The 17,115-nt window shown below is 44.5% G+C and overlaps 1 protein-coding gene across 8 annotated transcripts in view; it reads right to left on the reverse strand.

Annotated features, from left to right (window-relative positions):
* The window catches only part of ATP2B4 (ATPase plasma membrane Ca2+ transporting 4), a 166,926-nt gene that overhangs the window by 41,250 nt on the left and 108,561 nt on the right, over positions 1-17,115 (reverse strand). For 6 of the 8 annotated variants that reach the window (XM_081010029.1, XM_081010036.1, XM_081010030.1 and 3 more), the window contains exons 4-10: positions 13,288-13,545; positions 12,336-12,461; positions 11,379-11,504; positions 7,515-7,550; positions 5,319-5,483; positions 2,961-3,175; positions 1,558-1,800 (exon numbers count right to left, since the gene is read on the reverse strand). In XM_081010029.1, coding sequence (XP_080866155.1) covers positions 1,558-1,800; positions 2,961-3,175; positions 5,319-5,483; positions 7,515-7,550; positions 11,379-11,504; positions 12,336-12,461; positions 13,288-13,545 — 1,169 coding nt within the window. The remainder of the gene's footprint in view (positions 1-1,557; positions 1,801-2,960; positions 3,176-5,318; positions 5,484-7,514; positions 7,551-11,378; positions 11,505-12,335; positions 12,462-13,287; positions 13,546-17,115) is intronic. The other 2 variants (XM_081010033.1, XM_081010035.1) reach the window with 1 other exon arrangement.

A 17,115-nucleotide genomic window follows, 5' to 3' on the forward strand; every position in this document is an offset into this window, starting at 1 on the left:
AGTGAGTTAGCTAGATGGCTGTTATTTTTATCTCTCAGAAGTCAAAGCCTTAATCTCTTTAGGCTTCAGTTTCTATCTGTGAGAAAGGGATATTAGCAGAATTTCCTTACCTGTCAGATTTGTGAAGCAGAGACCTCTTCTGATCTCAGACTGACTGGTGGGTATTCAGATTTCTCCTTGTCAGTCCCAGATCAGAGGAGCCAACTGCACGGCACTTCCCTACCTCACTGGAGAGTTTGGAAGGTTTATGTATATTAGACATTCAAAAAGAGCTTCATATGCTATTTTTTCCCAGACACGAAGATTACTTTCATGTTTGAGAAAAAAGTGCATTTGTTAACACATGAAAGGCACGGTGTGTTTTTCTGCTGCAAGCAGCCAATACATGTAACAGGGATCCAAGTCTGAGAATAGAGATCCCAGCAGACGTTGCTTTTCCCTACACAGAGATTAATCCTGTTGGAAGTGAGACCGACCGACCGTAAGTTAGTGACAAATGTCCTGCTCTCCTGCCTACAAACCTATTGAGGCTCTTCTGTTCCTCGGTAAATATGCTGCAGATCAGTGTGACAGCTGATAGTGTTGGTTCACAGATTCACCCATGTAAAAGAACATTGATGGGGAGAGCATTTGCAGCAGAGGCTGTTGCATCCCTCCATCAAATTAAAAAGCAGGCACAGTCCACTGTGAGCTTGATGCAGCTTGTTCAAGCTCCTCCTCCTCTGTCCATCTGCCACTCAAAAAGCAAAGAACACACTTTGGGGTCAGGGATGGGACAGCAGGTGACAGAGGGCTGCCTCAAAGATGAGAGAGCCCTGCCAGCCTCACTCCTTTCCCTGACTGTTTATAAAGTGAAGATATTTATTTTATTTAGGAAGATTAATAAAACAGCTCTCTAAGCTCTCTCGTAAGACGATGCCAGCATGGTGAAGCTCACAGCATCTTTTTCCACTGTGGATCAGAGGGATTGCAGTTCAACCTCTGGGATCTTCAGGAGAAAATGGCACTGGCAGCATCATTATACAGAAAGCACCTTCACTTATCAGGAAGGAGAAGAAGCTTGGTTAGGCTCTCCTTTGACGGAGCTGCTTTCTCCATCTGTGGCCCCATCCTGGTTCCCAAAAGAGATCCCCCTCACCTCAGAAACAGGGCTGTAGGAAGCAGAAGGAATTGGGCATTTTCAAGCATTCTTGTGAACACTAAAGATATGCTTGAAGATAACAGATGTAATTGTGGGACAAGCACAAGGATGATTGTCCATCTTTTGGTTCTGTGGTGGAAGGAGAGAGCATGTGTGCATCGCTGCATGCGTGTTGCACACAGGCACAAATGGAAAGGAAAAGATAACACCAATGAAGTCCACAAGCGCCTGGGCTTGTGCATGGAGTGCCTGGTGCACACTATGCTTTATACACGTAGGGAAGAAGTGTGTGTGCACCAATCCTTCCACCACAGAATGGCAATCTTCAGGTGGATGAAAGGCCCTACTAAACTCCTCTCCTTGGTGAACTAGATGAAGGGTGGCAATGCTAGCTCCTTCACAAAGCCAGGACTTACCAAGATTTTAGAGGTGTAAGCAGAATTTATTGCAACGCCGTTGATGATGAGGTCCAGAGTCTTGGGCAGGATGGCTTCTGGGTCAGGGATCTGTCTGTAGTGGGTGTCCCCCACATAAGCTTGGACCACAGTCATACGGTTCATGGTGAGAGTACCTGTCTTGTCTGAGCAGATAGCAGTGGCGTTGCCCATTGTCTCGCAAGCATCCAAGTGCCTAACCAGATTGTTATCTTTCATCATTTTCTGTGCAAGGGAAACACAGGAATCACTAAGAAGGGTTACGGAGACTCAGTGGCAAAGAGGCAGACTGGCCACTGAACTAATGCAAAATGCTAGTCTTTTTCTGCAGGGCCTGCAAAATGGAGCTGTTCTGACAGGCCTTTGGTTGGGGCCCAGTCTGACCCCCCTCTTTTTTTGTTATAATACCCAGTATGTAAGTGGCCTCCCTAACCTTTTCCACCAGCTCATATAAGACCAGCACAAACAGTTGGGCCTGCTAAGCACTCAATGCTCCCATCCCCTATAGTCACAGTGGTACCTCGGGTTAAGTACTTAATTCGTTCCGGAGGTCCATTCTTAACCTGAAACTGTTCTTAACCTGAAGCACCACTTTAGCTAATGGGGCCACCTGCTGCTGCCGGAGCCCGATTTCTGTTCTTATCCTGAAGCAAAGTTTTTAACCTGAAGCACTATTTCTGGGTTAGCGGAGTGTGTAACCTGAAGCGTATGTAACCTGAGGTACCACTGTATAGTTATAATCCATGGGTTGCCACCTGATTTTATTCTGCTCCAAATTTTATTTTAAGCTGTATTTTAATTGATTGTGTGATTTATGTTTTTAATGTATCATACTTTGATGTTAGCCTCCCTGAGCCTGGTCCTGGCCAGGGAGGGCGGTGCATAAATGAAATTTATTATTATTATTAAGCATGAAAGAAATCAAAGTAGGGGAGAGGAAGCAAATCTTGCAAATCTGCCTCTTTGGGAAATAGTTGTAACTAAACAACCCCTCAGTGATGTGCCAAACAATATTATTCTTAAATGCCACATTAGAGTAAAAATGAGAGAGAGATGAACAGACCTCACATCTATCTTAGTTTCTATCTAAGCATTTGGTGTAAGAAGTGGAGGCCGGCTTGAGTTGAGTAAATGTGCTTCTTATTTTAACATTGTAAAACTCCAACTCCAAGTGCTTCTAGCCACTCCTTTCATGCACTCCAAAGAAAAAGGCACCTTACTCTCCACTTCCTTGCACAATAAATCTGTTGTGGCAAATCCAAATCTAGCCTTTCCCCCTAAAACTGAAGAAAGCAACCCAACCTCCAGATCCAGCCCTGCCCTGTCTCCCCCAACCTGGCAGCCAGTATCAGGTCCAAAATCTCTTCTGGCTTCCAGCCTCTCACCTTCACAGAGTAGGCCAAAGAGATGGTTACAGCCAGAGGCAAGCCTTCAGGCACAGCTACCACGAGCACAGTGACACCAATGATGAAGAACTTGACAAAATACTGGATGTAGATGGGGGTGCAGTCGGCCAGCCATTGCCTTCCTTGAATCCCAAAGGTGTCAATCACAAAATACAGCACCAGGATAATGACTGTGATGGCTGACATAATCAGGCCTGAGGCGGAGGAACAGGAACAGAAAGAGAAGGCAGGTGAGGGCAGACCACCAGAAGATCATAGGGTTGGCTGGACCACAGTGATAATTTTATAGTTGCCAACCTGGACTGAGGGGTACTAATCAAAGCTTACTGATTTTAGGTCTCACATTGGAGAGAACTGCAATGCACCAGTTAACTTGCACAAGAGCACCTCCTCTCTGTGTCATCTCTCTCTCCTCCAAGAGGTGTAGAGACTACAACAGAGGTCAGTGTGGGGTGCTTGGTTCCCAATGTCAAGCATCACTGTCACTTAGCAAGAGGGAGAGATACAGGGTGCTCAGTGTAGGGGCACGAGCAGCCGCAAACCCAATCTGACCCTTCTGCCATCGCCTCAGCAGCAGGCCGAGCTCCCTACACCTTGCACTCCCCCCTCTCAGTAAGCAGCAGCAACAGCCAGTATCAGGAAGGCAGGGGCGAATGCAAAGTCACCCGGTCAGTCACTGCCACATGTTACCAATGAGACAATTTTGCCCCGCCTTTGAACTCATTACTCAGGATGAAGCTTCTTTTCTCGGCCTCGTAGCTGCAGAGAAATGGTTGGCATTGCTTGTGCCTGCATCTGCTCTGAGAGCAATTTGCTCAAAGGCAAACAAAAAGGAACAGTCTCTCTAGCGAATTTTATTCATTCAGTCTTCCTATTCTCCACCTCCCCCTTTTTTGAAAAGCACAAAACACTTTCAAAATGCTTGGGTTAGCAGGGCTGGCAGGGAAGAAGTCTTGGTTTATTTTGGCCAATTGGAGTGAAGTGTCAACTGGAATCTCAGCTGGACCTAGGAAATAGGTAGCTGTCTTCTACTGAGTCAGACCATTGGTAAACTTCTAGCACAGCACAGTCTACATTGACTGGAAGTGACACTCCAGGGTTTCAGGGCAAGAGTCTCCCCGCAGAGGCTGGGAGCAAAGTCTTATCTGCAGATGCTGGGGATTGAACCTGAGACCTTTTGCATGCTCTACCACTAAGCTATGGCCCTTCCTGTAAGCATTACATGCAAATGATTTTAACAAAACCCAAACAGTATGTATTTTTTTCCTTTACAGAAAAGCTGCTTTGGGAGTTGGAAATTCGGAGCACAGAGGCTGCTCCTGTTTCTCTGCCATAAATGGTTCCTCCTAAAACCAGCTTTCTTCCAAACAATTTCTTATAAAGGTCTTTGGGGTGTTGTACATGTTTGCACTTAGGCCCTAAGGCAACAAATTTAATCAAGAGCCATTCTGACATCATTCTGATATGGATCTTTGTACAGTTACAGTGGGAAGGAGGCCACCACACTTTAAAAGAACAAGGAAAATTAAACCCAGCCAGAACTTTAGTTCATCTGGCCCAATATTATTTCCTCTGACAGTCAACAGTTCTTCGAATTCCCAAGCAGCTACCTGAGACCCTTCAGCTAGAAATGGTAGGACTGAATTGGGAACCTTCCATGTACAATGTGTTCACATTACCAGTGAGGAAGCAACAGAGAACGTGGCATTCATACAGGTGTTTTCAGATTTAATCCCTGGTTTTCTAGTTAAAAGAATTGCAGGTAGCAAGGAGAGAAAAGACCCTGGGGAGGTGTTGCCAGTCAGAATAAATACTGAGTATGGGGCTGGGTTGACAGAGCAATCCTATTTACACCTACTCATAAGTAAGTTCTGCTGACTTCATTCTGGTATGATCCTATTTAAGGGCTTGCCCACACTTCTGCTTGTCCCGTGCCTAGAAAACATGAGTCTGAGTGGTTTTTTGCCTGGCCCATACTTTTTAGGCATGGTCAAAGTGGATTTCCCCTTGTTCTGCTCCTTTTACATGGAAAACCTACTCTTTAGTGCTAAATCGGAGCAAATGTCAATTCAGAGAAAACCTGAATTGCCATTTGCTCCAACTGAGCAATAAAGAGTGGTTTTCCCCAGGGGAAAGCAGTGGGACAAGAGGAAGTATGGATAAGCCCTAAATGCACACAGGATTGCAGCCTAAGTCAGATTTTGAACACTTGAGTAGAATTGCACTTGACTTCTGTCATGAGTGGTTTGGATCTGCCTTCCTTGCCCATGCACAACAAACAAACTAGGAAGACAGCCTTGAAAAACGGCCAAATCCTGCCTCTATTAACATGCTTACCTGCTTTTCCAATCTGAACTGCCAAACGGGTGAGTTTCCCCTGCAACACTGACTTCTCCTTCTTTGGGACCTTCACCTTCTTCTTCTCCTCCTTCTCCTCGTTTTCCACCCCTTCTTGGCTTTTCAGTGGCTGGATCTCCAGGGCCACACCATCTTGAGTTTTTGCTGGATCCAGGGCGAAACAAACAGTGGCCGAATGAGTGGGAAGAACAGCTGAGAAACACTTTAGGTGCAACAGAAAGAGAAGGAAGGACGGCACAGAGAGGGAGAGAGAATCCCAGTGCACAGGAACCCCAACAACAGACACAGACACTTGGTAAACCTAGACATCCAGGGAGCCCTGTTCCACATCCCTCCGGAACAGATGACTGAAGCAGGTGGCAAAAAAATCCCCCCCCTCCCAAAGGCCAATACATTCCAACATCTCAGATGACTACACCTGGAAGGAAGGACAGCCTTGCTAGGAAGGCACAGGAGGCACAACTCTGGGGATCTGTTTCCCAGATCGGCTTGCTGATTTGCTGCATGTCCCTGTGCAAGGCATCTCCTCCATGAGCATTTCTGTAAGATGGAGTTATTGGTACTTACCTCACTGAGGTAGCAAGGTGGAAGCAGTGCAAAACCTAACCTGTGAACAGCTATTATACTCAGACTCCCATGGCATGACTAAAGTCCTCTGCTCCTCAGCAGAGGCTGGTACTGGCTGTTTTAGAGGCAAGTGCAAGCATCCAGGAGCGCAGATGGACAAAGTGCAAGGAACCTCTGTCCAGGCTCTGGGATGGTTTACAGCTGAAGAACTCAAAAGAGTTCAGCAAGTGATCCAAGCTGCTTGATAGTTAATATTTGCAGGAGGTTCTCCTTATAGAACAGCAGATAAGATTAGCTCTTATTTTAAATCATCACCTGAATAAATGATACAAAACTAGAATTGTTTTTAGCTGGAAAATCTTTCCTCTGATCAGATCCCTTGCATTGATCATTTTAAGGCCTCTGGGAGCTAGTCTTTTTCACTGTACATAACACAACAATTGTGGAGTTGTTGGGTGGGGAGGGAAAGAGGAAGGTTAATTATGAGGGGGCAAGGACTGAGTCAACTAATAGGAAGGGAATCTGTTAGTCTGTTTCCCACCTGTCACTTTTGTTGTCTAGACCACAATGTCTTTGGAACCTCTCCAAAATACAAGAGGCAGATCCTCAACTGGTGCATATCAGCACAACTGCAGCAATCTGTGTCCTCTTCCAGAGGCAAGGATTCAATCCCTAAAATCCCTAAAATAAACAAAACAGTTCCCCCCACCTTTTTTCTCTTCCCAAAGTGACGCGGGTTCAGATGAATGTGTACGTGGCTGCTTTGTAACTGATCTGCACAGTTAGGATTGAAGGACATGATGGGGGAGTGGGGGGCCAATCCCAAAATAACCCAAGAGTTCAGATCAGAAGGAGGGAAAACTCAAAACTGTTGAGAAAAAAGGAAGAGAAAGAGAAAGGAGAAGGTATAGGAAGAGGGAGAACAGACAGGTGCAGAAATGGGCTTCTTCACCATAGCCTGGAAAGAACAGGGGGTGAAACATATCAGAGAATAGACACTCACTTTGATTCAAAAGGCCATGAGAAGAACAGAGTGTAATGACCAGGTGTGCTGGACCCACCTCAGGCCCCTGATTAAAAAGCAAAGATTTAGGGTTTGGAGCAGAACGAGATAATAATTGGGGTGATCCTGGGCATTTATGCAGCTTAGCACAATATTGTGGGATCCCACAGGATAAGAAGCTGCAATTTCATTTTCAGCACAACCTCACAAATTTAACCATGGGGGGGGGGGGGAAGTGTTTTCTTATGTTCCTTGACACTTTTTGCATTTTTGTTTACATCTTGCGTACAGCAGCCTATCCTTTCTTCATGAAGAAATGAACAACTTTTGAAACTTAGGAGAAAAATATGTATGACTAAAACCCCGTCAGCCCTGACATACAATGCTCAGCTAGCAGGGGGTGCTGCAACGCCAGATATGGGAAGCTGCCCAGCAAGGACGGAAGTGGTGGGTGGTTAGCACTATGTTAATCATTACACCCTCTTCTAGAACAACAAGGCGAGATCCCGCCGTAGCAACAAAGAGCACAGACTCATGGGAAGAAGGAAGGAGGAATGCTCAGTAGTTAGTGTGGTGCTGGTTCAAAGGATGGAGAGGCTGGTTACCTTTGTTGCGATTTTCGGGGGCTCCGGGTTTTTTACCTGTTCAGACAAAGAGAGAAAGGGTGGAGCACTGAGCACACGGTTTGTGACATCGATGTCCCTGTTGGTGGACACCCGTATGCGGGGGCTCAGTGCTCTCTTGGGGAGGCTGTCGGACATGGGAGGAAAGCTATGCACGACACAGCTGCCACCTGGGCTGAGCACCATCACAACAGGGCTGGAGAAGTCCAAAGTTCCTCACAACTAAAAAGACCACTGCATATCCCCACCTTCCAGCTCTCGCCTTCGCTCTAATGGAAGCAGCAAGCAGCTGCAGAAACAAGCATCGCTTCGAATCAATGGAACTAGCCTTGGGACTAATGGATATTGGGGGAATGATGGTGGGGTTTGGTTCAGCTCCCTGCAACAACAAATGGGGAAGCTTATCCTTGGACTTCCATTCCATGTGGAATTTCTAATCTAGAGACTCCCAAACTCTGGTGCATCAGGCCCTCCCTGCCTCCCAAACCCAAATAAAACATCTTCAAAAGCATTAATATAAGGAACCTCTTCGGCTGCTCAGGTTACATTCCAGAGCAGCTGCCAAATGCTAAATAAAATTCTTTGCTACTCCACTTTCTTCAGGAAGCAGATCTTTGTATAATAAAAGAGCAGTACAGAGCTTGCCCAGAACTGTTCCTACTGAGGAATGAATCATATTGGGAGAGATACAGATTGACTCCAATCCTCTCTACAGGACAGTTCATAAACAGTGCTAACAGAAGCAGGCAATTAGAATTCATAATATGCCACAGCCATATAAGTCCATGGCCCACAGTGTGATGTAAACCTGCAAATATCAGAGAGAGCATCCCCTCCAGCAAAGCAGCTTTGCATCATTTTCTTATGGATTTCAGTCTGCCCTCAGCAGACCTGAATAAAGTTTGGCATGCGGATTTTGCCAGATGCAGCCCTTTTAGTTGAGAGTAATTAATCCAGAATAACTACCACGCCCTGATTTCGTACCAACCAGTCAATTTATGAACTTAAAAGAATAGGAAAAATCCATCCTTTTACCACTTATTCACTGCCCCAGTTTGTAAGTATGGAACAGCGGTTTAAAAAAGGAAAAAGGAAAAAAAGAGTGTGTTGGGGCAATAAATCTGCATTAAGTGACTAACAGCACATAACCCTACACACACACACTCATGCATAGGTTCCATGGAATTTGATGGGATTTGCACATACATAATTATGCAGCCAGACTGAGTGAGGAGTGGAATGGTTATCCTGTTGGTAATGTTTTGATTTTTAAATGTTCAGGATTTTTTATTTGTATTTTTTTCCCCCAGAAGAGAGAGAGAACCCCACCTCCGCCAACATGACTACTTTCTTTATGCAACTAGGGCACATACTGAATAATATTGCTCAGTATTTTGGGCTGGGCTGGGCGGGGGAAGGGGGTCTGTTTTTACTATGGCCGATTAACTGGTATGCTTGATTCAGCAGCTACAGTTTCTGCAGAGCTCTGTGGGTGTAGAAGCTCTACTGAGCCTTGGGGGTGCGGCTCAATTCATTTTGCATCCTCCAGGTACTAAATGATGTTTTTTGGTGAAGCTAGTAGCTACTACTTCAGGTATTTCAATTTCTTTCAGTTCTGAATTTCCAAAAGGTTAGGAAGAAGAGGCAACTCTTGTGTGTATGAATGCACACACACCTGACTCTCCAACCCAGCTTATCAATATATTTTATTTTTAGTTCAAGACAACAAAACAAAATTCCCTGGAGAGACAGTGTTGACTCCCATCTGGCTACTGGGGGGACAACAGTCTCTTCTCTGCTTCATTCTGTCCCTGTCTCTTTTATGCTTCTGACATTGGCTGTCCATTAGTATTGTTTCAGTGGAGAGGATGCTGGTGATCCCACTGCATGGCTTGCCGGGTTGGGTTAAAAGTACAGGTGCCACTTCTGCTAACTGCAGCAAGCAAGTCAGACCTGTGGGCAGGGTTCTGTTCGTGTAAATGACATGCCAACGTGTTTCGGTGGAAAGTGAGAAAGCATCAAAGCCTTATTTGGAAACCAAACCTACTGTGAAGAACTGGGTGTGAATTAGATTGGCTTATGTGCCAGCATAGTCAAATGCACACTGTCCTGCTCTGATTCAAATTGACTGCTTTGCTATAAACTAGCTCTGATCATGCTTAGCATTTCAAGTACTGGTGTAGAGCCAGCCCTTATCATTCTTAAGAGTATGAAATAAATGGTTAGTTAGGGCTGTCTGGACCCAAGCTACTATGATTCAGTTTGAGTTTATTCTTCTGAAAAATTAGACTAAGAATGACATACCCCACAGTCATCTAGTCTAACCCCCTGCAATGCAGGAATCTTTTGCCCAACATGGAGCTCGAACCCACAACTCTTGAGATTAAGAGTGTCATTTGTAGTCCAACAATGTTTAGGGACCCAAGGTTGGAAAATACTGCTCTAGTGGACCATGGGCACCAGCCTGCACAGGTAGCTGGTAGAAAGAACATAATTCTTTCACAAGACACCTCTCCCAGTCAAGTTATCCATGAATGATGGCAGGACATATGCATCCTACTGTTCCCTTTATTCCAGCTTCAGTAAGGCAGGGGCTTCATAATTTCAGATTACAACAAAAAACAGAGGAGAAATATGTACTTGGTGGCAACGTCTTAGGGACAAGGAGTTTGGGGAGGACTTTGATCATTCCAATGATGTGTCAACTTCCCTTTCAGGGTTTAGAGAACATGAGGAAAATTCTACTTGATCACACTAAGAGTTCTAAAAGAGAACTCAGACATATGTTTTTGGGAAGCTCAAAAGCACTGGGTATTCAGAGGTGTAATGCTATCATGACTAAATAGCCACTGATAGACAATTGACTTGTCTTTATCCTAAGTAAACTCATTCTTCAAGTGCCTATCCTTATACAGCCAAAACAGCACCATCCACACACAACAGTGAGGTATCAGCAGACTTGGAGGTTTTTAGATGTTATCTGCCCAGTCCTGTGGAACGCTCTCCCAACAGAGATTCAGCAGGCATCTTCCAACTTTTAAGCACCTGCTGAAAATTTTTCTTTTCTGCCAGGCCTATCAAGGCGATACGGTATTTCCACAAGGGTTATAGATGCCTGTTTTTAACATGTTCATGTTTTTATTCTATGATATTATGTTTCATGTCTCTATTCTGTAAATTGCTTTGATATTTTTATGATAATGTGATATATAAATATTTCTTATAAATAAATTGTTGTTGTTTAGTCGTGTCCGACTCTTCGTGACCCCATGGACCAGAGCACGCCAGGGACTTCTGTCTTCTATAAATAAATAGCCCAGTGCAAACTGCACATTCTCAATTCCCGGGGTGGGGGGATGGAACTGGATGTTTGAGAGAATGTCATGGCTGGCTGGTTGCTGCCCTATTTGTTCTACTCCACACTGCAACACTTTGTTGCAATTCCCATGTGTCCCTTTTAAGAAAGCTAACTCTGCCAGCTTAAAGAAAGTAGCTCAGTGGAGCAAATCCGTGTATTGTTTCTAAAACTAGTTACGGATAATAGGCCCCATGGAATCCTGTCCCCACCAACCCCAACCCAACTTTTCAACTTTACTGAGCAGCAGCTGAATAGGAAACAAGAGGAAGTTGCTGGAAATTCACTAGCCTCTTTCATGGCTACATCTTGAGTTCACAGCATTGGACACAGAACTCCCAACATCTCCTCCTCCTAAAACTCACAGGGTTTCAGTTCAGACACTCACTCAAAGGGGAGCATGTGTTCCACTCCAGCCACCAAGTGTCAATGCACCTAAGGAACTGTCAGATGATGCTTCCCACAAAAGCCTGGCTCCAGAATCTTCTTACCTTTCTTGACCTTCTTCTCCTCTTCCCCTTCTCCAGCACCCAGTAGAGTAAAAATGATTCCAGTTTGTGAGTTGATACCCACAGCAGAGACCATCATTCGACCAGAGCCCTCCATCACGTGAGTCCCTGTTGAAAAGACAAGGCAAAATGTGGAGAAAGGCAACCAGGAGGAATGGAGAAAGCACAATGAATTCTGCGAGAAAGTGATAGAGAAAAATAGAAGATGGAGCCTCATTTCTAGGCTCACTTGCGATTTCCAGAGCTTCATGTGTGCGCTGGCTTCACCATTCATTTCATGTGTGCACTGGCTTCTCCATTCATTTCAATGAAAGGGGCAGAAAAGCATATGCAAATAAGTGCATGCACAGAGTTGGCCTCTCTGCTAAGAAGGAATGGGGAAGCTCTTTCAGATGTGAACTCCATGAGCTAATGAGAGCCCACATGCCCACAACAGATAGCTGGATAAGGGCAACTCACTTCCTGAGCTACCCTTGCTTTTTCCTTCCATAGATTCCCATGCAGAAGAAAGGCATCAGGGATGTTATGCAGAGTGAATGATTTTGTTGGGCTATGAATGGAGCGTCATACTCCAGCACACATCACCATGTGCTTACTGAGAATGAAACAGGAGGAAGAAGCCTGTTATGCTGGCAGTTCAAAGTGTGCATGCTCCTCCAGCAGAGGATCAGTCTTTAGGCCTGTCAACATAGCACCTCATTGCTCAGAGTGAAAGAGGATAATCCTGTCTATAACGACCTAGAGCATCACAACATAACTTCTCTACCACAGAAAAGCTTATGGAATCTCCACTAAGGATGGCCAGCAGGGCATGGCTATAATTACAAGCAGATGCCCCCAGGATAAAAAGAACTCGAACACAACACCAAATGGGCTGGAGTTCAACTTATTGTCCCTAATGTATACCAGGATCTGAGTTGGCAATCATGACAGACTTACCAGAAAGCAGCATGGGGTCTTTATCCAGAGATTTCTTCACTTGGTCTGACTCCCCAGTCAGAGAGCTCTCATCAATTTTCAGATCATTGCCTTGGATCAGGATCCCGTCTGCTGGCAACAAATCACCTGGAAGAAGCAAAAATCAACATACTCTCAAGAGTTTTCAGCTATTCTCCAAACCTGAAGTGACTCAATTTTCACTAATTTCTGAGATCCATTTAGAATATTGAAAGGGGAGAGACACGAAACTTGCATTTCTACAGAAAGACAGGTTATGGGGTTGGTGTGATGCTTGCAGGGAAGAAAGAAAGTTCAGAACAGATATAGATAGTATGTGGGTTTTCAGGCAGGCTAATAACTGGGATGCGTTAATATGAATCTGAAGGAATCTGATGTTTACATCTTCAATCTTATTTTTTGGCTCAGAAATCTTATTTGCACAACTACTGAATGGGTAAGTGACCTCAGTGCTGGGTTCTTCATACTGCACAGCCGTTCCCCTCCTCACTTCTTTCTAGAAATGCCCATCTTCCAACTCTGTTGGTCAGAAATAGGAAGGAGAGTTAAGGAGAAAGAGGGCTTTTTTGGTGTATTGTTGGAAGATGGGCATTTCTCTGACCAACTCTACAATACACCAAAAATCCATTAGCCCTCTTTCTCCTTAACTTACTGTTAGATTCCCCATCCCTGCCGTTTGCCCATAATATCTTCCCACATCATTTTTCACCTCCTACACCATACCAACACAACACTGCCCCAGCTGCTCTCATAACTTTCAGGCCTATCACACCCACCTCTATCCTCGGGAATGAAGTTCTCTGATGGATAAGAGACATTTCCATTGCCAATGCAGAACATTCACATAGCTCAGGGATAATAACGAATGACAAAAACACCATGACATACAGAAAGAAGGAGCAGATTGTCTGGCCAGTTACTGTATTTCACTCACCATACTTGATCTGAGCAATATCCCCCACCACAATCTCAGCCACGGGGATTTGGATAACCTGCCCCTTCCGGATGACCGTGAACTTCTGTTCCTGTTCGATCCGACTCTGGAGGCCCCGGAACTGCTTCTCTTTGCTCCAGTCATTGAAGGCCGTGACCAGCACCACAATAAAGACCGAGAAGAGGATGGCTGCACCTTCAATCCATCCAGCTTGAGCCTCACCTTCATCCTCTACACCAGCTGCTGCTTGCCCACACACTGCCATGGGATGAGAGAGAGAGAGAGAGAGAGAGAGAGAGAGAGAGAGAGAGAATGTTTTCAGTAACAAACTTACTTTTACAGCCACTATCTGCCAGTTGCCCTTCACAAAAAACCATAAAACAGAATTGTTGTTTGTGACACCAGCATAATACTTGCTACCTGCCCATATTATGATGAGCAGGTAGTGAGACGAGGGAAGTAATAATGTTCTCCAAACCATTAATACAAAATAAGGAAGGAACTAGTCTGGGGTTTTTTGTAACAAGTGTCCATGGTGAGTCCCTTTGAAAGCAGAGGAAGGCACATTGCACTAGAAGCTCAGAATGACAAAGGGTCGAAAAGGGAGGAATTATTTTTATCCACATAATAAAGATCACTACATAGCATATTAACACATTTTCAAAAACATTAAGTCTAAAACTCCCTACACACTGACCAAAAGTGAATCCTGCTGGACACAGCAGGACTTACTTCTGAGGGAAAATGTGTTAAGATTGGGCCTGGAGCCTTGTAGCTCGACAGTGACAAGGAAAGTCTGTGCACAGTTGATGGAAAACTCCTATTCATTGAAGGAGACATGCTCAGGGACAGCCCATTCACAAGGCATTAAATGTCTTGATGACACCGACCAAGGACATTTAAGAAACATAAAATAACAAAAGTACCACTTGCTCTTTTCCCACTGTCATTCTGGCCCTATTTATTGCCCTTTACTCAGCTATTCCAAACCACCTTGGCTCACATGTTCAACATTACTCCATCTCTGAAAGGAGGAAAAATGGTTTCCTCTCTTGGTTTGACTTGTTACCCCACAAAGCTGTCCCACCCCCAAATTCAGGGGAAACAAGGAAAAGTACACAAACCAAAGCAAACTGTCAGAAGGTACAATGGTTCTCTCTGACCCCCCAAACCCCAAAGCCATCCCCAACACACACCTTAACTTCTCTCCTCTCCATCCTTCCCATCTTAGGGAAGCAGTAAACAACTGTACCCAGTATCCTAGATCATGAAGACTGTAATTTCCATGCAGCTGAAAACATGTGAAGGGTCTCAGATGAAAACCTTTGGTGGAATTCAGTGTCATGTTGATACAATTGTGCCACCAGCACAAGCATTTCTGCTTGGCCGGTGCGGTGATCTCCCCTTCCCACACCCACCCACATTGTTCTAGGGGTTCTCCTGACCCCATTACAGCAGATTTGGGAGAGGCGTGGGCTGTCTGGGAGGGGCACCCTCTTGTGCTACCAGGAATCTCTGTGCTGGCTTCCACTAGCCTACCATATTGCTTAAATCTGGCTCTCTGTGTTCGCAGTGACTTCAGATGGGAAGGCTCTATCATTAATGATTGCCTGTTTGTAGGAGTGGATCACTTGATGTTGCTATCACCAAGTAATGAATACGCAAGCATGAGCCAGCCCCTGGGATCTTAAAGTTGGAAGGGACTACTGAGCTATCAGGTTTAGTATCTGCCTGCAAGGCAGAACCAGAAGTGGTTGTGGTTCTTTGAAGCTCCCTAAGATACTTGCTAGCAATCCGCCCTGCTTCTTTTGGGATGCAGGCTGAGAGCCATTCTTGTTTAGACAAGGTTTTTAATATCCCTTAGGACTCAGGTTTTAGCTGGTTTATCTAATGCTTTTATGTTTATTACTGTTTTATGTGTATTCTACCATGTTGGAAGCCACCCTGATTTTAAGATGGGTGAGATACAAATAAAAATAAAATCAAGTTACCCATATGTCAGAAGCAGTGCCAAAAGATGACAGCAGGTGCCTGCAAAGTGGATGGCTCCAGATAATTCAGGCAAGTACCCAGATGTTATAGGGTGGGGCAGAAACCTCCCCAGAGCCACCAGCTAATCCAGTTTGGGAAAGATTTTTTTCCCCCAAGCCCAAATATGGCTCACAGCAATTACACTGTGTATACGTCTGCAACTACACTGGAAAAATCTGGGAATATTTTATTTATTTAGTTGTTGTTTTACTTCTTTCCACTTAAAGCAGCACTCATAGCAGCTTACACTTAAAACTGCAATATAAAACCCTTCAAACTATATAAAAACAATAGCCTAACCCAGCTCAGCCCAAATGCAACAGCTGTAACACCAGACGATAACAAAAATGGGTGAAGAGGACAGTGTTTGCTGACATATAAAAGAAATTGATGATGGCGACAGGTGAATTTGTCTGGGAAGGGAATTGCACCTCTGGAGCATCACTACCCAAAACTACTTTCAGGTGGCACTGTTTACAATGGCTTTCGCTAATTAAACAGAATTAATTTTGAGTATGTTTATTGTGCACAGGAGCCACCTAAAAATAATGCCATCTGAGAAAAGAGCCTGACTATAATCATGGTTGTGTGAAATTTGACTCCCTGCAGGTTCAACATGCAAGAACAGAACGTGGAATGTAGCACAGAATTTGGAATCTTGAGAACTTTCAGGGGGAGGATTAAGGAAGAATACTATGAAACACATGAAGCCTCTACTCCTGCAATCTGGCATCATCACAAAATGGCCCACAGCAGTATTTCATGTACGTAAGTACATACACACGCGCACACACACACACACACACACACACACTGCTTCTGATCTCACTGTTTTCTTTAGTGCTGACATTATCAAAACCAGCACTGCACTTTAAAAATCACAGGACTTAGACCGGGCTGCTAAGAACAGCCTGCTTTAGCTAGCAATTTTTTAGGGGAAATATTTAAATTTTATTTATTTATAAAATTATTTATATGGACCACACTGTATTGTAAAAATAGTAGGCCCTTGGCCAGGGTCTTGTTAGTCTGTTAGAAACATCTACATCAAAATGGCCTTGATCTCAGTTTGCAGGAAACAAAACAAATCAGGTGAGAGCAAGTCCAAATATCTGTCACTGTTCTGTAACCTTTCTGCAGGCCACCTGAATGGAGCTTGCAGGCCACCATCTGAAAACCTTTGTTCATCAGAGCTCTGTTGCTGTGCAGCCCTTTTGCTTCTCCATTGTTATGTAAGGAGGAAAATTGGACTAATCTTTACTGGAAACCATGCAGCATGCAGAAGAGGAGAGAATTATTACTATATTCCCCAAACTGCAGAGATAATATCTTTCTAGACAACAAAAAGACGTCCTCTGATCAACTTGCTTTCATCCATGAGCCTGATGGATGTTGCTAAAGGCTTAGCGTAAAGCTTTTTGAAATGTCCATGGAGGTTCGTCCACACAGCAGGCAGTAGCTGACACAATTATAAACACATTAGCTGGCAAAGGTAAGCTCTATAAAAAGAGCAGCTTGCTGAGCAGCAAGGGCCACACTGGAAATTTGCCGTGAGCCGTGGGCTACATCTAGTTTTCAGATTTTATTTGTGTGGAATGTGAATGGTGGTCATAATCTTGCAGCAGAAGAGCCACTTAAAATTGTGGGGTTCTTGGTCCCATCCCACTTTGTGGGCATATTACATGAAAATTTCCACAGGAGTGTAGATGTCTGTTGCACGTTAAAGATGAACAAATTTCACTGTGGCATAAGCACTCATGAATGGCTCAAGTAATGTAAATGGAGTTAAACGGAACA

The sequence above is a fragment of the Podarcis pityusensis genome (genome assembly GCF_964106645.2).
Source record: "Podarcis pityusensis genome assembly, chromosome: 6".
NCBI classification, from domain to species: domain Eukaryota; kingdom Metazoa; phylum Chordata; class Lepidosauria; order Squamata; family Lacertidae; genus Podarcis; species Podarcis pityusensis.